Source organism: Oncorhynchus mykiss, chromosome 7 (assembly GCF_057628025.1).
Source record: "Oncorhynchus mykiss isolate SJ-2025 chromosome 7, ASM5762802v1, whole genome shotgun sequence".
Classification (NCBI taxonomy): domain Eukaryota; kingdom Metazoa; phylum Chordata; class Actinopteri; order Salmoniformes; family Salmonidae; genus Oncorhynchus; species Oncorhynchus mykiss.
In genome coordinates, this window is record NC_143028.1 from 44,770,082 (window position 1) to 44,791,354 (window position 21,273).

The window sequence follows — 21,273 nt, forward strand, 5'->3', positions numbered from 1 at the left end:
GCATCCATGAGCTAGCTATCTTTTATTTATGACCAGCACTGTAGGTGCGCGATACAACTTCACCAGCATCATAGGATCGTTGTGACATATGAAATACGAGTGATAGTGTAATCAATATGTAATAACTACGGAAAAAAATGTATGAACTCGTTAAATTATTATGTGACGTGCAGTCTTATTCAAGTCCCGATTGGTCAATAAGCTTATTTGACATATCAAATAGTGTTTGTTGATGTGTATCTGTTTTGCTAAGACCCAAGCGGCGTTCCATAGAAATCCTGGTTGAGAATGAAATGACAGAACAAATGAACAACGAAACAGCACAGCAAGTAAGTGAAAGAACTAGGCTTTGATTATGTTTTACTGGTAATGGGGACATACATAAATGCCAACAAAATAACTTTTTGGTCAGTGTGGTGTGTGTGTGTGTGTAATTTACATTGACGGCCTACCCCGGCCAAACCCGGACAATGCTGGGCCAATTGTGCGCCGCCCTATGGGACTCCCAATCACGGCCGGATGTGATACAGCCTGGATTGAAACCAGGGACGGTAGTGATGCCTCTTGCACTGAGATGAAGTGCATTTTACCGCTGCGTCCATGTGTGTGTTAACTATTTAACTGTACCAGAATGCTTAAAAGGCCGCTAGAATTTTAGGATAAAATGGGGTATCGGTTTCAGCTTTTTTTTGCATGGAAAATGTTGGATATCGGTATCAGCCAAAAATGTAATATTGGTGCATCACTACTAGTTAATTTAGCAGAAAAGATTTGCTTAGAATTCTGTGGGATTATTTTAAAGTGTGAAGAATACAATTGTTTAAAATATAAAGGATATTTTCTCCAAACAATTTGAGGGAGTGCGCACATGCGGCTATTCTGTGTTGAGCAGTTAAAGAAATAGATACTCCTATATGCTTAATTTAGTTATTAATGTAACTTTAGTTGTTCTACAAACATTGGGATAAATGTTTTGATTTTTAATACATTGTAAGGCTGCATGATGCAACTCTAATGATGATTAGAAAATATTGCTTGAAAGGCATGAGCTCTACTTTGTTTTTTTGCCTCAGGCTGTACACACTACATCAGTCACTGATTCACAATTTGACAAGCACTTGAAACTGTGAAGAATTTCACATTGGCATTTGTGCGGTCCTAATGCACCCTAAAAAAATCCATGCCGTTTGCGGCCAGTGGCCGTTGCAATTCTCCCTGAGTGCTGCGTGCTCCATCATGTGATCGGGTCTTTCTCGCAGGCTACAAGTGAAGACAGACACATCGGAGACAACTGTGCACGTCCTTATCCAATTCCGAGGTGCATATTTATATATTCACATTTACTTTTCGTCAGCCAACAAGATGAGTAGGCCTAATGAACAGCAAAAGCACTAGCCTATGTCAATCTACTATCCCCGATAGTACAAAGGTCAATCTATTTTATTGTGTGCGAGAAATAAATATTCCAAACATAGTCTGGGACAGTTGTGGGATGCGATAGATGCCAAATTAATACAACCACTAGCATAAAAAAAAATCTGGCTGACGCAGCAGATCAGAATGTTTAGCTTAAAATGTTGATAAACTATTAGGCTATTTCTTCACATTATTAGCGCAGCAATGTGCACATGGTAGTAAGATAAGTGCAAATGTTCCACTAGCAGAAAACACCATTATCAAGTGACCGCAAATGCAGTTATTGATGTAATGCTTTTATCATACATTTTTATGGTGAAAGTTATTTCCCCAAACTTGAAACACACGTGCTGCTTATGTAGGCGAGTTAGGCTCTATACACCCCTTGTAAAGCGGATTAATGTGTTTAATTTTAAGAAGTTATTTGGCCACTTTAGTTGTGATACAAACCTTATTAAAACATATAGGCCTATGGGCTAGGCTACACTAGTTGGGCGACTGTGCTTAGAAAAAGTTTTTAAAAAAAGGCATTGTATCTTATGCTGGGCATCATTCACAAGTGATAATATATAATTCACAAGTGATAAGCTAATATTGTCAATATAGACTATTCTTGATTTAATCTTGTATTTACATTTACTAAATAATATGAGTGAAATTAGTTTGGATTTAGAATGGACCATTATCATGCACCTGTATCAAAACAGGGGTAGCGGGAAAAAAATACATGTCTTCTATGCACTTCAATAGCGAATTGAGAACGCTTTTCCATGTGGTTTATTTTCATGCCAGCCAGGTAGGCTATACCCTTTTGTAAATGTAAGCAATATGCTTAATATTAGAAAGTTGAGAAATAAATATAGCGGGCCTAGAAATATAGAAATCTGATCCTCCTCTTTTTAGTAGAGGCCATCACTCTGTTTTGCATTGATGTCAGAGTGACTAGAGGGACAAAAGAGTGCTGAGTACCAGGCAGTTAGCATGTTTGGTATGCTATGAAGGATCATCAGCAGCATCAGAGCATGGAGAAGCCTAATTAACGTGACTAAACACTCACTGTACAATACTAATTAAATAATCTGCCGTTGATATAGACCATTCCAAGACCAATTATTGTTAGTCTATGTCAACTCATAGCCTAATACGTGTATACTTTAATTATCTTTATGGAGTCCGATAAACATTTTAATAGGCTAAATGCTTAGTCTTATTACGAGTCACATGTGAGGTATTTATAATATCACACAGTCGGAAAGTATTCAGGCCCCTTCCCCTTTTCCACATTTTGTTAAATTACAGCCTTATTCTAAAATGTATTACGTATTTTTTTCCTCATCAAGCTACACACAATACCCCATAATGACAACACAAAAACTGTTTTTTAGAAATGTATGCAAATGTATTAAACAGAAATACCTTATTTACATAAAACTAGAAACTGAGCTCAGGTGCATGCTGTTTCCATTGATCATCCTTGAGCTGTTTCTACAACTTGGAGTTCAGCTGTGGTAAATTCAAATGACTGGACATGATTTCGAAAGGCACACACCTGTCTATATCAGCTCAAATAGTTCACAGTGCATGTCAGAGCAAAAACCAACCAATAAGGTCGAAGGAATTGTCCATAGAGCTCAGAGACAGGATTGTGTGTAGATCTGGGGAAGGGTACCTAAACATTTCGGCAGCATTGAAGGTCCCCAAGAACACAGTGGTCTCCATAATTTCTTAAGTGGAAGAAGTTTGAAACCAACAAAACTCTTCCTAGAGCTGGCCACCCGGCCAAAATGAGCAATCGGGGGAGAAGGGCCTTGGTCAGGGAGGTGACCAAGAACCTGATGGTCACTCTGACATAGCTCCAGAATTCCTCTGTGGAGATAGGAGAACCTCCCAGAAGGACAACCATCTCTGCAGCACTCTACCAATGAGGCCTTTATGGTAGAGTGGCCAGACGGAACCAGGACTCTCAGACCATGATAAACAAGATTTTCTAGTCTGATGATACCAAGACTGAACTATTTGGCCTGAATGCCAAGCGTCACATCTGGAGGAAACCTGGCATCATCCCTAACGTGAAGCATGGTGGTGGCAGCATCATGCTGTGGGGATATTTTTCAGTGACTGGGAGTCTAAACAGGATCAAGGGAAAGATGCAACTTCTTCACAGTTAATGATACACTTAAAACAATGTAATATCAGATGAATTGCTTGTTAACATATGACAAACACTGAGGGAGAGGCCATATCATTCTTTGTGGAGGTAAACAGAGATCATGTTACTTCAAATAAATTGAATTTTCCACCTCTGGCCTGTACTTTCATTGAGCACATTTGAAGGCATAATTGAATTTAAAACCAGGGGTCATTCTGATTTAGCTGGCTCATTAAACTACTCAGTGGATTTGTAAATGCTCGATCCATGTGCAGTCAATGGTCAGAATATACACCGAGTGTACAAGACATTCGAAACACCTTCTTTTTCCATGACATAGACTGACAAGGTGAATCCAGGTGAAAGCTATGATCCATTATTGATGTCACTTGTTTAATCTACCTGAATCACTGTAGATGAAGGGGAGGAGACAGATTAAAGAAGGATCTGTAAGCCTTGAGACATGGATTGTGTATGTGTGCCATTCAGAGGTTGAATGGGCAAGACAAAAGATGTAAGTGCCTTTGAGCGGGCGGTATGGTAGTAGGTGCCAGGCGCAACAGTTTGAGTGTGTCTAGAACTGCGACGCTGCTGGTTTTTTCATGTTCAACAGTTTCCCTTGTGTATAAAGGACATCCAGCCAACTTGACACAACTGTGGGAAGCATTAGTCAACATGGGCCAGCATCCTTGTGGTGAACTTTTGACACCTTGTAGAGTCCATGCCCGACGAATTGAGGCTGTTTTGAGGGAAAAGGGGGTGCAACTCAATATTAGGAAGGTGTTCTTAATGTTTTGTATGCTTAGTGTACGCTTATTCTTATGTGTTTACTGTATAAATGTATTACTTTCTCTACTTATAGAAGGCTAGTGCATAGGTACCTGCACTCTATCGAACCTAGCTTTAACATAAAACACCTGTAGATGTTGAGGTAAAAATATATTGCCCTGGTGAACAACATGTTTTACACAAAATAATTGCTAAGTCCTTTCTTGGGGCCAATGAAGTGGAAAATGAGAGGGACAGGAAAAGAGAAGGAGAGTCTTGGCACTAATTCATTCACACTAAAAACACAGAACAAAGAAAGCTGCCAGACAAAAGCTTGTTCACCAATGCGGCCACGAAACACAGAAGTCACCTTTCAGAGCTCTAACACGTTGCATTCCTATCCTGAGGCAGAACGAAAACTTTTCCATGCCATCGCTTCTTTTATGAAATATATAGTCAAGGCGTATTAAAACAATCACAGCCAAATAAACAAAGAAGTCACCGTTCTCATCCCAACTGAAGGCTTGACTCAACCAGCGCAGTGTTCAACTTTGTCTTAGAGGGCGAGGACATGAGGGATGTAAGACATAGGTAAACACCTGTTGAAAAGAAATGGAAACAAACTGTAGACACGGCCCTGTTTTCAACAATGCATGCCTTCACTGTAGTTGACATTGACTGAGGTACATGTGCAATATACAATGTTGGAATTGTGTGCCACGCCCACCCTTCAGCAGAGCAGTTCGGGAGGAGGATGCATCTCTCACCACCCTGCGTTGGGCCACTGAGAAGCAACCCCTGGCCAATGACAGCAACTTGGCAGAACTGGGCGAGATTCACTCACGTCATTATACAAACAATGGTGAGAAATGTAAATGTTAGTACACACTTTCAATAATATATAACAAAGAAAATCCAGGCCATCTTGTTTGGACACCTGGGTGGGGAGGGGTTGGTGTTGTGGAACTCAACAGGCACATTGCGCCACACTAAAGCCTTCTTTATTCAGCACACTCTTTGTTTTCACCTTCCTCCAGCAACAGGTGTTTAGTTCATGACCTGTGTGGAATAATTGTTCCTGGTTTTCTACAAACAGGTTTTCATGCCCCACAAATCTCAATCTTTCTCAGAAATGGTGATAGTGCAGAGTTCTCAATACACTGACCCAAATTGGACAAGTTTAGAGTGTATACAAGAGATTAAAAGGGATAAGTGAAAGATATAATAGTACCCTCAGCAGTGACCTCAGAAGAGTGTACAAGTGGAACTTGGACTCCTTCCCAAGAGGGCTTTACTCTACCAGAGCACCGTCTACCTACATCAGTGTGCCTTTGCTTTCCCCCCTGTTGTCTCTCAGATCACGCATAACACCACTTAGCAAACAGCCTTGTCTCTCAGGAGATGTCCAACTGTCTCTGCTTCCCATTAGCAAGGCATTTCCACACTCGCGCACACCCGTTAGCCATCCAGTGAGAGTATGACGGGTTGGCCTTGTTTCACGCCTCTCCGTTTTATCGTTGATGAATGGCTCAAGCAGATGGCTCGTTATCTTTGAAGAATCCAAGTAAGACAACCATGATAAATTGTTCTGGGCCTCACAATCCTCTCTTCCAGCCTCAATCCCTCAATAAACCGACAATGTGAAAAATAGTTATTTAACACACCAACACAATTCACCTCAGCACCATCCCCTCCTTACCAAGTCCAAACATCTTTATGCATTGCACCTTCCTTTTAACTGCCTGCACTTCCTGCTTTCATCCTGTTCCAGTTGTACAAACGCATGGTATCGTTGGTGTTAAAAACATCCATGCAGAGAGAGAGGGGGAGCTTCACTCATCTGGTGCACTCATTACCCCCTTTACATGACACTCTCATGACAAACTCACGTCCACTCTCCCATCAGTCAACCTTCACACAGCCCAGAGTCAGACATGGATGGGGTCCACAGGGTAATAACAGATCCAGTTGTGGTAGCCATAGCTGTTAATCCCTTCCTCACACTGTGGATCCTCTCTCCCTCAGACCGTGCAGCCACACTCATAAATCAACCGTCCATGCAGGAGAAAAAACCCTTCAAAGCTGTTGAAATATGTCTAACGTCTGCATGTGTCTTCAGTGCCAGCCAGGAATCAGGCTACATACACAGAATGCACACATGTGGTGCAGGATGGTGCAATTGACTTGCGATGTGATGGAGTGACTTTCACATTCCTTTCTTCACAGCATTTAGTAGTCATTCAGCACAGCCTTATCCAGTGGTGGAAAAAGTAACCAATATTCACACTTAAGTAAAAAAGTTAAGATACCTTTAATTGACTCAAGTAAAAGTCACCCAGTAAAATATTACTTGAGTAAAAGTCTAAAGGTATTTGCTTGAAACACACTTTAAATTAAGTATCAAAGGTAAATGTAATCGCTAAAGTATACTTAAGTATCAAAAGTAAAAGTATAAATCATTTAAAATTCCTTACATTAAATGAAGCAAACCAGACGGCACAATTTTCTTGTTTTAAAAATGTATGGATAGCCAGGGGAACTCTCTAACACTCAGACATAATTTACAAACGAAGCATTCATGTTTACTGAATCCGCCAGACCAGAGGCAGTAGGTATGACCAGGGGTGTTCTCTAGATAAGTGCGTGAATTGTACCATTTTCCTGTCCTGCTAAGCATTCAAAATATAACAAATACTTTTGGGTGTCAGGGAAAATGTATGGAGTAAAAAGTATACTATTTTCTTTAGGAATGTAGTGAAGTAAAAGTTGTCAAAAATGTAAATAGTAAAGTACACATGCCCTAAAAAACGACTTAAGTAGTACTTTAAATTATTTTTACCTATGTACTTTACACCACTGCCCTTATCCAGAGAAGCTTCCAGTATGAATATTCAACAAAGTGTAAAACTTTGTATTATAGGTAAGAAAGACCCTTTGCATGTAATTTTGGTGAGCTACCTTTCTCTATCCTAAGTAAGAGTTTAACGGCATGGTCCAGAACTTTGGTGACTAATAAATATGTTTGTTAAATCTCCCGCTTTTTGGCCGGATGTGTCAATGTGAAGTTCATACATGCATAATCTATGAGCAGAATTACTGTCCTAACTCAATTAGCCACGAAATCCCTAGTTTGCAATCAACTGTTTTCTGAAAGCTGTGCTGTGCCATTTTCCCTACATTTTCCCCCATGTAGGCCAGCCCCCTAGCAATTTGAGTTGTAGACAATGAGCTTCAGCCCCTCACCATTTGAGTGACAGTTAGCAACATGCACACACAGCAGAGCAAGAGAGAGCAATGATGCAGTGTACATACCTGCAAATATGTGATGTAGTACACCCTTTTCGGGGACCACCTTTGGCTCGTGAGAGCTACTTTCAGAACTATTGTCTAAAACATATACAAAAGTACTGGAGAATCTCTTTAACATTAAGGTTGTGGGCAAAAATATTGGCACCCTTACACTTTTTTCAAGTAACTCACAATTTTCCCCAAAACATTTTTTTCTGTCACTGTTAATGTTACAGAACTTTATTTTTGATTCAGAACTTAATAGATCAATTTAATTCAGAAAATAAACAATTGGCATTGACAAAATTATTGACACCCTAGACTTAATATTTGGTTGCACAGCCTTTGGTCAAAATAATTGCAATCAAGCAGTTCCTATAGCCATCAATGAGCTTCCTGCACCTCTGTACTGGCAGTTTGGCCCACTCCCCCAGTTCTTCCAGATTTTTTGGGGTGCCTTCTACCAACTGCTGTTTTCAGATCTCTCCACACGTTTTCAATGGGAATTAGATCTGGACTCATTGCAGGCCACTTCAGAACAGTCCAGCGTTTTGTCATGAACCATTCCTGGGTGCTTTTTGAAGTGTGTTTGGGGTCATTGTCCTGCTGAAAGACCCATCACCCTCGACGGAGACCCAGCTGTCTGGACACTGGGTCCAACACCAGGCTCCAAAATGCCTTGGTATTCTCCTGATTTCACAATAACATGCACACATTTAACGCACCCAGTGCCAGAACATCACTGAACCTTCTCAACGTTTGACTTTAGGGAAGGTGTTATTTTCTTTGTAAGCTTCATTTGGTTGTTTTCTGTAAACATAGAGATGGTGTACTTTACCAAAAAGCTCTAATATGTTCTCATCTGTCCACAGGACATTCTCTCAAAAGGATTTTGGCATGTTCAGTTGTGTTTTGGCAAATTACAGTCAGGCTTTCTTATCTCTCTCTCAGTCGAGGGGTCCTCCGGGGTCTCGCACCATATAACCCTCTTTCATTGAGTTGGCTACAGATGGTGCGAGTTGAAGCTGTCGTACCTTGTGCTTTGAGGTGCTTTCTCCACCATTCAAACAATCATTCGCTGAAATCTTCCATCAAGTTATCTTCCGCGGACACGTCCAGGGAGGTTGGCTACAGTGGCATGGGCCTTAAACTTCCTGATAACATTACGTACGGTGGAAACAGGAACATCAAGGTCTCTGGAGATGGACTTGTAACCTTGAGATTGTCCGTTCTTGGCTACAATCTTGTGTCTGACCTCCTCAGATAATTCTCTGGTTTACTTTCTTTTCTCCATGCTCATTGCGGTACACACAGTGACACAAAACAGGAGAATGAGTGCTTTTCTCTATACAAATTTGTGATTTTATATTTCAGGCACCTCAATACCAGAGGAAAAGAGAATGACATGCTCGACATCTAATTATTTCTAACTACTTCTAGAAAGTACCAACAATATTGTCTGGGATGTCTTTCCTTTATTTAACTAGGCAAGAACAAATTCTTATTTTCAATGATGGCCTAGGAACAGTGGGTAACTTTCCGGTTACTATTCCAACGCGCTAACCACTAGGCTACCCTGTCGGCCCATTTCTTTGTGGAATAAGCTAACATTTAGTAAATTATTCCGATTTTTTCGTTTTGTTCTACTGCAAACTAAAGAAATACATACAGTACCAGTCAAAAGTTTGGACACACCTACTCATTCAAGAGTTTCTCTTAATGTGTACTATTTTCTACATTGTAGAACAATAGTGAATACATAAAAACTACTAAAAAACACATATGGAATCAAGTAGTAACCAAAAAAGTATTAAACGAATCAAAATATATTTTAGATTCTTCAAAGTAGCCACCCTTTGCCTTGATGACAGCTTTGCACACTCTTGGCATTCTCTCAACCAGCTTCATGGGGAACGCTTTTCCAACAGTCTTGAAGGGGTTCCCACATATGCTGAGCACTTGTTGGCTGCTTTACTTTCACTCTGCGGTCCAACAAACCATCTCAATTGGGTTAAGGTCGGGTGATTGTGGAGGCCATGAAGGCCCGATTCATGCAATCTCCTCATCTGTAGATCTGTTTGGGCGGTATGCAAATTGGAGTGGGTCTAGGGTTTCTGGGATTATGGTGTTGATGTGAGCCAATGTAGAAAATAGTAAAAATAAAGAAAGACTTGAATGAGTAGGTGAGTCCAAACTTTTGACTGGTACTGTATGTGGATACCAAAATTATTCAGAAGGGTTGGGTTAAATACGGGAAGACACATTTCAGTTGAATTTCTTCAGTTGTACAACTGATTATCGCTTTTCCCTTATTAAAAAAAGTGCAAGGGTGCCAATATTTTTTGGCCATGGCTATCTATTGAGTGTTACATTCTTTGTAATAGAAATAACATTTAATTTTGATGACATGTCGTCCTTCATTGGACAAAGGTAAATGATAATTCTGTGACTGAATTCACCTTATACTTGTTATCAACCTGATTAATTTGAACATTTCTTTAATATTCTCAAAATAGACCCCCAAAATACCTGATCCAAATGTAATATCCGTTTAAAGAACATGAAAATGCAGAGCCACATATTTCAGATGGCTATGATTGTATGCCCTCAACCGCCCATAGTTGCAGTCAAGGAAACATCAGGGACTTGTAGTGTCTTATCATGCATAAATGTGATCATACCTCTGCAGCCCCAACTCTAAAATTGTTGCATTATCAACCAGGCTGTTTAATAGAACATAGACTGTCCATAAGGGACTATCCATATACAGTGGGGCCTAACATTGACCAACAAACCTTTTCAACTTTTTAAAATCAAATGTATTAATGTCTCACCCCACCTGTGGGCTACTGTCTATGCCTAGGCCAACACTTCTGATGCAATGCAAAGCAATGTGATACCTATAACTATTCATTCCAAAAGGAAGGAGGAACTCACAGGACCGCCTGCGGTGCTGCAGGTGTGAATATCCATGTCCCCAGTGTAGTGATTAATTGCATGAAAATTCAGGACTTATCCTAACACGAAGAGATTACAATAGCTCATACAGAGTCCATCAATAGGACCTGTCATAGCCATGCAAAAATGTGAAGGGAAAAAAACTGTTCACAGGGCCAAAAGGCTCCACCAATTTATTGCAGATGTGCATTTTGTGACAAGGGGTGGACATGACTTCACCATTTGGGAAGAATTATGTGCTATCATGACACCCATTATAGGGAACCCCTAATTTGCGTAAAGATCCTTCTGAATACACAGTCACAACTCAACTTAAACTAAGATACTTTTTGTTGTGTTTAAACTAGGAAAATAACAACATATTTGCATCTAATGGATACAAATTTGACTTATATCTGTATAATAACAAGTCATTACTATAGAACAATCCCTATGCCACTTGTTAATAACAAACAAAGCTCAAATCAAATTGTATTTGTGACATGCGCCGAATACAGTCAAACGCTTACTTACAAGCCCTTAACCAACAATGCAGTTTTAAGAAACATAAGTGAAGTAAAAAACAGAGAAGTAAAAAATGAAAATAACAAATAATTAAAGAGCAATAAAATAACAGTAGCGAGGCTATATACAAAGCATACCGGTACAGAGCCAATGTGTGGGGGCACAGGTTAGTCTACTATGTAAGTTTGCATACTGAATGCAACAACCCAGGTTACTTGGGTACGAAAACATCAGATTTACTTTAACTTTTTTAGGATTGAAAACTACATTATTCATAGTATCCAAATTATATATTTACAGAAATTTCACTCTGGGAAAGGGGATACAACTAAATGCTTCAAACCGAAATTTGTCTTCCACATTTACCCCAACTCCTCTGAATCAGAGGCGCAGGGATGCCTTAATCAATGTCCACAGCACCTGGGGAGCAGTCGTTGTTGGGGGTTAATCAACTTCCTCAAGGGCAGGAAGATTTTTCCACCCTTGTCTGCTTTGGGATTCGACCTGCGTCTTTCGGTTACTGACCGAACACTCTTAACCGCTAGGCTACCAGCTATCTTTTCTGGATGGCTATCATTAACGATTATAGAGCTTTAACCTGGCCATTGTCCCTTTAAAACGCGGTGAGAGTGAAGGGAGGTGGTGCGGTTTCACACCCGGGGTGGGAAACATGGGTGGGGTCAATGACTGGTTGACTGGCAGTCAGAGTTTGCGACGCCTGTAGAATCCACAACAACCAGTGAGATTAGTAGTTTAACCTTTCTTCAAATTTGAGCCAATTGCAAGGGAAAATGGGAGGTTCCCAAGTGCTGTTGTGCATCCAACGTGGGACTATGGAACGAAGACTGAAAAGAATTAAGTAAAAAAAATAAAAAATAACTCATGGTGGATAGGGTCTGAAGTTGGGACTGAACCAGGCTCCGAACGCCGAGGTTTTCTGACCATAGACTGCATCTGATAAGCATTTACTAGGAACTACACTAACCCGTCGAGTGTGCGGCGAAATTGGGATCAATCGGCACAAAGTGTATACTTTTTGGGGTGTTTTGTAGCGCCATAAACGAGAAGTCAACGATAACTCTGTTTTCGGCACCGATCTCACCTCTTTCGAGTGCTTCATTTGCGTACCAGAGTAACGCCGTCAAAGTTTTAGCCAACATTCCAAGCGTGCGATGAAGAGAATATACATTAAAGAGTTTGTTCCGAGTGCCACTGCCGATGCAATCCGCATAGGCTAGTATTTGGAAAATGTGTGTCACATGTATATTTGACATGAACGCAATCTTAAGTTAAGAGCCCCTGTTGATGTTTGCCATGTTTTTTTCTCTGGCATTTTTAGGCTATTGATGTTTCCCCAAAACTAATCGCTTTGCCAAGAAAGGATCCTCATTTCAACCTTTTATGGACAAGTTCAATTTACTTGTATGTTATTTAATTCTGTCTGCTTGACACGTTTATTGTAGCCTTCTTGCTTCGTAACCGTGATTCACCTTTGATTTCAGCACACATTGGACAAAAGTTGGACTGGGAACTTGCGTCTAAACGACTCGGTTATTTGGAAGAGTAGACCAGTTGTACACGCCACAGGTGTTAGTTTTTTCTACATTTTACCACAACGCAATTTGTGATATAATAGACCGCACTATCTCTAAAACGGTACCAGATTTCCAATTTGTGGATACGACGAGAGATCAGTGGCCAGCGCGCGATTAAACTTGATACAAAATGGCGGCGTCCCTGGGTCGAATTGGATCGGTTTCTCACTATGGTTTTTATTTAGTTTTATCGCTGGAACTGTTAATTAATTACGGCTTGAGTTCAGATTTACCATGTGCTCAGAACTGTACCTGCACTGGAGATTCTGTGGACTGTAGTCATTTGGATTTGACAGATACACCGCTGGACCTGCCCATTCAGACAGTTGCCCTGTAAGTAGCCTCCAGCCGCCTTATTAATTGACCACCCCATATGAGCATGAGATTCAACCCATAGCAGAATAAGAGACAATGTTGCCGAAGTAGCCCACACCAACTCGCGGAGCCTTTGTTGCAAGGTCGTAAGCGAATGTATCAATATGCTTTTATGGTGTGGAAATGTTCTTGATTGCATGGTTGTCTTATTATTTTGTAGCCTATGCCTCACATGTAAAGCATTGCAGAACACCATAACCTAATAGGCTATTTATTCGTGGACTACAGGGGCGAACTGGGACCACACCTGCCCCAATTTCTTCCTTGAGGCCCCCACACCGGCCCAATATTTTCCTTGGGGCCCATATTTTGTGCTGGATAATGATAATCTTTCTGCAAAAAAGCCCATGTTAGACAGCTGGGCTAAAAATGGACTAGTCCATCTGGCAATTGGCCAAAATGCCAGACGTCCAGTCCATCCCGATGGACAACTATGGATAATGTCAAAACAATAATTACTGTTTGATCATTATCACACTATGGTATAGGGTTACAGCCTACTAAATGTCTCTAGATTTTTGTCATTTGCAAGGAATCAAACTGCTTAACAAGTTGCTTTAATTTGTTAAAACTCTTTAAATAATAGACTTACTCTTACTCCCAATCTGTGTACACAACTTCAAAGTTGACCAGAAATATATTAATTTGAGAGGAAATAGCCTAAATCACCTTCATAACTTAAACTATAACTAGGCCTACATGATGCCAATTAGAAATATATGATTAAAGAGTAGATACAAATTCAGATGTGAACTTTTCCAACTACCAAAACAGTCAATCAAAACTATCTCCTTAGTTATATGGGCAAAACATTTCAGAGAAATTGACTGACTAAATCTCATTGGATTTAAACTCTTCATTGTGTCTAAACATCACTTCATTCAATTAGATCTATGACACATATTAGCCCTTAATCTTCTATTTGGTTTTGTGGCCATGGCCCACAAATTGGATTTCTTGTAAATTAGGCATGGATTATCAAGAGAATGTTTGCCACAATGGGGACACTGTCTGCACGTTCGTTTAGGAAGTGAGCCAGTTGAGTTTTTCTTTTTTAAACTGAGAACATTTCAGTCCTCATCCCATTAAATGACCCACCATGTTTTTTTTTTTAGACAAGACAGCTTTCTTTTTCTCAATCATCATTTTGGCTCAACCAGCAGTGTGACCACAGTTTCAATGGCAATTGTTTTATTTAACCTTTATTTAACCAGGTTAGACTCTTGAGATGAACATCTATTTTTCAAGAGAGACCTGGACAAATGTGAATCCTCAAGGACAATTCAACTGTTTAATTAACAGGAATGTTTTACCTAAATCACCAAATGGTCCATTTTAAAGCGAGGGACTCTTTGTACAACAGGCTTTTTTTCTGCTGGGGGGTTAAAGAGCAAAGGCCTCTGGACTTCTCAGGTTCCTGTGTGCGGCAGTTTGACTTCCCCTGGGAAGTGACGAATGCAACTTTTTTTAAGTCCTTAACTTTAATAATGATGCCTGTGTCCAGGGTGCCTTATTGCCCTTAAACACCCCTTTGCCATGTGCAAGTGCTGTTTATGGCAAAACATAAAACTCATATGTAGGTAATGGTATTCAGTGCTTAAACAGCTACACAAAAAACACAACACACAGCTGGGCAGGTGGGACAAGTTTCTCATCTGAAATGTCTAAATGCAAACATTGTTGTGTGATATCTGGTGCCTGTTTACTGCACACATTGTGTCGGGAGAGGGTTGGCTGGAGCTACCTCTGTATTTTAGGATCAAACGAATATATGCCTCATGGTTTGGTCTGGAGGAAGGTACGCAGAGACTCGTTGAATGAATCACATAAGGATGAAGAGGATTAAATGTTAACATTTGATCAACAAATACCTTAATCCTCAATCTTCATCATTTTTCAATGGCGTAAGACATAGTGATTGTTGATTGGCCTTTTTTTGTTTTTTTGGTGAGTGTCCTGTCCAGTCAGGCGATGCTGGGTTTCACACCAAATGTGTTTGTCTCTCTGAACCTCCGGGACCCTACGCCAAGTGAATTAGTGGGGGGAATAAAGTGTCCCTGTTATGTTTAGCCCTTGCTTGTGTGGAAGCTAGCAGCAGGATTGGTCGGTCATCAGGCAATGTGGAGGCTGAGCGGACATTACTGTTGGATGTCTATAAAAACAGGCTTGGTCCACTCTCACTGTGAGCTGCTGTAGCTCTGAACTGGCTCTTCTGTAGAAGAATGCTAAAATGCCCTCAGTGTTGGTTAGGACACAATGGACAAGTGTCAGCTTGTCATGGTGGCTTGAGTTTTCAAAATTGCTGAGACCCCAGATAGCAGTATCAGTAAGAAATCTATAGGCTATTATTTAAAATATCTTGAAATGTATAAAAAAAAACTAAGATAATTGTTTTTCTCACATTCTCTTCATGTACTGCTAATGGAAAAAATGGTGACCTCGTGTTGCTGTGGTCGTTATCTTTATATGTGCCTATATATTGTGAGTATAGTGCTGACAACTCCTACAGTAGCTTGGTTTTGTAAGGGGGAGACAGGGCAGAGACTGGGTGCTTGTCTGCAGTATATCCGTCAGTAAGAGGGAGTTTTCTGAGGAAACTCTGGACACGGCCTGTGTGAAAAATCAAGCCTTAATGCCTTCCAGTTGTCAAAATAGTTTCCATGTTCTGTCCTGTTTTTACAGCTCCCCTGTGACATTCAACCTTGATGGGGATAGTAGGAAACAAGCGGGTGTTGGCATATTCAGCTAGAGCAGGGATGGGCAATTGGCGGCCCCCCTTTTGTAGGCTTGTGGATCGATTTACAAAAATGAAAAAAAATAACTGTCGCAGGCTCCACTTACTTCAGAGTTCGAATAGTAGAATACACAAGGTGCAATTTAGAAATTTGGTTGTGCATCAGCAATTTTTCCCATTATGTCAGGCACTGACAGTCACTCAATTAGCCCATGCCAGCTAACAATTTTGTTAGATTGGTAAATTAGTCAAGTCTTGTATCTAAACTTGTAGTAATCATGGTTGAATTACCGACCAGGGGGGGGCCCCATTGATTGTGTTATTCACCTTCATTCAGATATATTAAAACTGCAAACAATTCTTTCCACCCCTTGGCAAAATAGCAGAAAATGTATTTTAAAACGTCAACATTTTCTCTACACCTCAAAGATTATGTGTGCAAAATGTGTAGAATTGCAGGAAACTAACTCTAAAATGTATTTTTTTCTTTCTGCCGTAAAGTGGGTGGCCGCTAAAATCTTTTGCTCGCAAGTTTGGAGGCCAACAAATTTTCACTTTGTGCCCCAAAAAGGCTAGTGCAGGCTCTGACTGCATGTGTGGGTATGGATGTGGGTACGCAGACCGGGGAGCCACTACGGCCCCTCATGATGAGTTGAGATATTTTGAGGCGATTGAGAGAATTAGATGGGGGGGGGGGGGGGGGGGGGATTGGAGTATGTGACCATCCAGGATATTTAGATAGGTTAAATGGCAAAATGGGGCAGGTAGCGTTCTCCTAGCATCCTCCAAACCCAGATTCGTCCGTCGGACTGCAAGATGGTGAAGCTTGGGGGTTTCCCCTGCTCCAGAGTCCAATGGCTTTACATCACCAGCCGATGCGCATCAAGCATTGCTAAGAGCTGCTGGCAAACGCAGGAAAGTGCTGTTTGAATGAATGCTTACGAGCCTGCTGCTGCCTACCACCGCTCAGTCAGACTGCTCTATCAAATATCAAATCATAGACTTAATTATAATAAACACGGAAATACAAGCCTTTGGTCATTATTATGGTCAAATCCGGAAACTATCATTTTGAAAACAAAATGTTTATTCTTTCAGTGAAATACGGAACCATTCTGTATTTTATAGAATGGGTGGCAACCCTAAGTTTATATATTGCTGTTACATTGCACAACCTTCAATGTTATGTCATAATTACGTAAAATTCTGGCAAATGAATTACGGTCACACAGTTCGCAACAAGCCAGGCGGCCCAAACTGTTGCATATACTTCTGTGTATTGATATACTGTGTAAAGGCATTGATGTTTATGGTTAGGTACATTTGTACAACGATTGTGCATTTTTTCGTGAATGCACTTTTGTTAAATCACCCGTTTGCCAAAGTTTAAGTAGGCTGTGATTCGATGATAAATGAACAGGCACCGCAGGGATTATATGCAATGAAGGACAAGCTAGTTAACTACACATGGTTGATAATATTACTAGGTTAACTAGTGAGTATTGATTGTTTGTTTTTTATAAGATAATTAAAATGCTAGCTAGCAACTTATCTTGGCTCCTTGCAGCCACAAGGTCCTTTTGACGCTGCACTCGTGTAACAGGACATCTACTTTGGCCAAAATTCACCCAGTTTATTGTGGGAAGCTTGTGGAAGGGCTACCTGAAACACTTGTCCCACGTTAAACAATTTAAAGGCAATGCTACCAAATACGAATTGAGTGTTTATAAACTTCTGACCCACTGGGAATGTGATGAAAGAAATAAAAGCTGAAATAAATCATTCCCTCTACTATTATTCTGACATTTCACCTTCTTAAAATAAAATGGTCACCCTAACTGACCTAAGACAGGGAATTTTTACTAGGATGAATGTCAGGAATGGTAAAAAACTGAGTTTAAATGTATTTGTCCAAGGTGTATGTAAACATTTGAATTCAACTGGATATATAGATAGATGTAATAGAGTAATTCTAAACAAATTTAGATTTTCAAATGTATTCTGTATTTTTGCTGTTGCCTTTTATTAAACATTGGTGATTTTTCATGCTCATAAGGCTGTTAACAAATCACCTAGATGGGTCCCTACGTTAGTACATTCGTAGTCTTCTGATTTGAAGAATGGCCTAATGATATCCAGTGCAGGCTATCTCTCACTAAGTCAGATAATCTCTCTGTGGTGGTTTATCTTGTTTGTGGTCACCGTAATGTGTGTAAAGAGTGTCTTTGCCTGCAGTGCCATCCATGTAATCGGTTTTACAAGTAAATGAAAGCATCAACATTATTAACGTTGACTTTGATCGATATGGTTGAATGTAGAGAGAAAGCAGTGTCTGAAAGAAATATTTTCTGCTTTGTCCGTTATTTCCTGTGCTGTGGTCTACAGTGTCACCTAGCTAGATTCACTCTAACAGAGATCCAGTCTCTGGATTGATCCCTTTACAAGAAAGTTTTTCCTGAGTGGTTTCCTATATGGGAAAGAAATGTCAAGCCCGACCAACAACCAACCATGCACTGCCTCTTCGATTTTTGACAAACGTTCTGTTACTGCGTTATACACCTGCACACTCAATCACTTAATCCAGTGGTATTGGTAAACACCCCCAGAGGTTGCTTTTGGCTTTTGCCCACAGGAAATGGGTTTGATTTGGTGGTTTCATGACAGGCTCTGGTCTGGTGGTTCCTCTGGTCCAGGGTGCAGATCACCTGGCCCGAGGGGGTGTACTGAGGGGGTGTTGGGGTGGAAATGTTTTGTCACGGTCTGGTTCATGTCGGGTTCCATTGGGTAAAAGTTCAGTGGTCTGACCGAAACAAACCACAACTAACATGCAAATAAACACCAAAAACACGTTGAGGAGAGAGCTGTTTTCTGGTAATCAACATTGTTGCCATTGTGTGTCTATCCATGGTTACCATGCATTATCAGCCATGTGGTATGAATGAAGGAATGACTGATGGCTGATGAAACTGTCCTAATGAAATAAAAGTAAAAGCCAGACTGGTTTCCTCCATTTCCTTCACCCAATGTAGACCTATCCACAGTGTACACTGACCGTAGGACTGAGGCCCTTGTGGTTTCAATGGCAATTCTTACTAAGCAGTCTTGTAATCTTGTGGTATTGAGAGTGGTTTTGCTGAATTGGTTTATTGTGATGGAATCTTGAGCCTTGTGACTGTAATGTCCTTAGGCTGAGTTTTATAAAGCAACAGGATTGTCATTATTTCCTGGGTTTAAGATTATATCGATAGTGCTCTGATTTTATCGTTGCCCCCCCAAAAATAATGATTTCCCCCTTAGTGTGAATGTTTGATATTTATGGTAGACACACAATAAATAACCAGTGCTTGCTTGGGAAAGTATCTCATTCATTTATTGTAAATGTCAACTTTTAGACTACGGTTTACATTTGAGCAAACACTGTTATCCAGAGCGATTTACAGGAGTGTCTTGCTCAAGTGCACATCGACAGATTTTTCACCTAGTTGGCTCGGGGATTCGAACCAGACACTTTTCAGTTACTGGCCCAACGCTCTCAACAGCTCGGCTACCTGCCTCCGGTATGCATGTATACATAGCTTTAGACAGAAAAGAATTAGCAGCAATAAGCGAGTAAAGAATTCCTTTCGTAACTATAGATAAAAGTTTACATTTTGATGAAGTTATGAAGTGAGCTCATTGCAGCGTTCACCGTAATGACCATTGAATGGCTACTGCCAGAAGTCATTCCACACAAATCGAGTCAACAGAAAAGATGGCCATTTTGTTAAGACACACTGGGGCGCCAAGTTGTTTTTTCTTTTTGTTTAAGCCGCTGTCTACAAAGTGGGTTTGATAGATGAATCATCTGTGAATTCTGTACATCTGGTAAGAGTTAGGACATTTGGAGAAGACATTAGAAAAAAAAAAGTTACTTGGTACTGCGAAGTGGAGAACCCCCAAAACTGTCTGTCTGGCAACCAAGAGCATTCTTGCCTTTCAAAAAACCGGCAATGGCCTGTGTCCACTGATTTACTAGGAAACAGAGGGGTTCAGTACCTACGCATACATCCACACACACAGGCCTACATAACCTTATTTCTAAAGTTTGGCCCAGTATTTGGCCCCATTCTCTCTCCATGGATGATGGTGTAATTAGTGCAGATAGTTTCTGTTTGCAAGAATAATAAACATTAGGCAGGGGAAGTCCGTATTCTAATGATCAGTCATTTTCTTCACTTTGTAGTACAGTACATACGATCAGCGGCCTGTGGAAAGGGAACTGAAACAATACCCCCTCAAAATGTGACTTATGATCTTTCAGATTAATTGGTAAGGCTAATTTCCTTTTGGAGTCTGGTGACCATATAACACATTAGGATTTGCTATCAAACTCCAGTCTGTGTGTGTGTGTGTGCGCGCGCATGAGACTGTGTGTGCTGTGTGCTCCCCCCTCATGCGTCTTGGCTGGCATCTTCGGGCCTTAGTTCATGCTAGTGTGGACCGTGCTGCAGCCCCATGCCCCCTCTGTTTGTTTGGACTGCCCTCTCCATACCTAACCAAGAGCACCCTGGGAAAGGCCCTCCATGGCTCCAAGATGTGTGCCTGCCTCAGAGACTTCAGAAAACAGAGACCTTCTCCCTCTGACTTAACTTTGCTCACAGGCTGTAGCCTAGCTAGCAGACCTTTTTTGTTGCGTGGAATTGCTGCCGGAAAATCTGCAATGCAATGAAATATGCTGATCCCATCAGCCCACATATCTGCTGCTCTCAAATGTGCTCTGTAGAGATGTGCCGACTACAGCACATTTAACACATCTAGTAGGTGTTTGCACCAGGCTGAGTTGTGACCGTAGATACTACGCAGGCATACTGTGCCACTTTTTAAATAACTTTTTAAATGTTTGTGGCTACTTTCACTGTCTTGTCCCTCTCCCTCTTGCCTATGTTTTGCTGAAGTCTAAAATGGTGGGGTGGTGTTGGTATTACTCCTGTGTACACGGGGGGGGGGGGGGGGCTCTCTACGCCTCCGTCTGGCTTGCCCTCTGTTTGGCCTATGGGAGCTCTCTTCTCCTAGCTCCTCCACAAACAGAAGGTTATTCTTTAACTATTTTATGGCTGTTTGAAAACGGACCACATTAAAGCTCTGCCGTTTCCCAGCTGCACCATAAAGGCCCTATCGCTGACATCACTTCACACTTCCAAAGAGCGAAGTTCACACTCATCTTATCAGCAATAGAGATGGGTAGATAAAGACGATTCCAGTCTACAAACCCAACCCCCCTTCACTTCCGCATTCTGCCTTGGATTATGAGGGCATTGTCATAAGAAATTATATCATTCCACTGCTTTTTATTTAATTGAACCTATATTTACTATTTGACAGAATACAAAATAAGGATTTTTCTCTATTTTGTTTAGGTAGTAATGATGGGTTTCTGTTGCTCCAGCAGTGTAGTAGTGTAATGGTTTAAGTCTAGTGCGATGGGAGTCTTAAAGTATTTTCAGAGG

At 40.8% G+C, this 21,273-nt stretch overlaps 1 protein-coding gene across 2 annotated transcripts in view; it reads left to right on the forward strand.

The window, feature by feature from the left end:
• Positions 1-11,741: 11,741 nt before the first annotated feature.
• Positions 11,742-21,273, forward strand: part of LOC110527965 (leucine-rich repeats and immunoglobulin-like domains protein 1) — a 51,062-nt gene continuing 41,530 nt past the window's right edge. For both annotated transcript variants that reach the window (XM_036983446.2, XM_036983447.2), the window contains exon 1: positions 11,742-13,011. In XM_036983446.2, the coding sequence (XP_036839341.2) occupies positions 12,809-13,011 (203 nt within the window). In that variant the 5' untranslated portion in view covers positions 11,742-12,808. The remainder of the gene's footprint in view (positions 13,012-21,273) is intronic.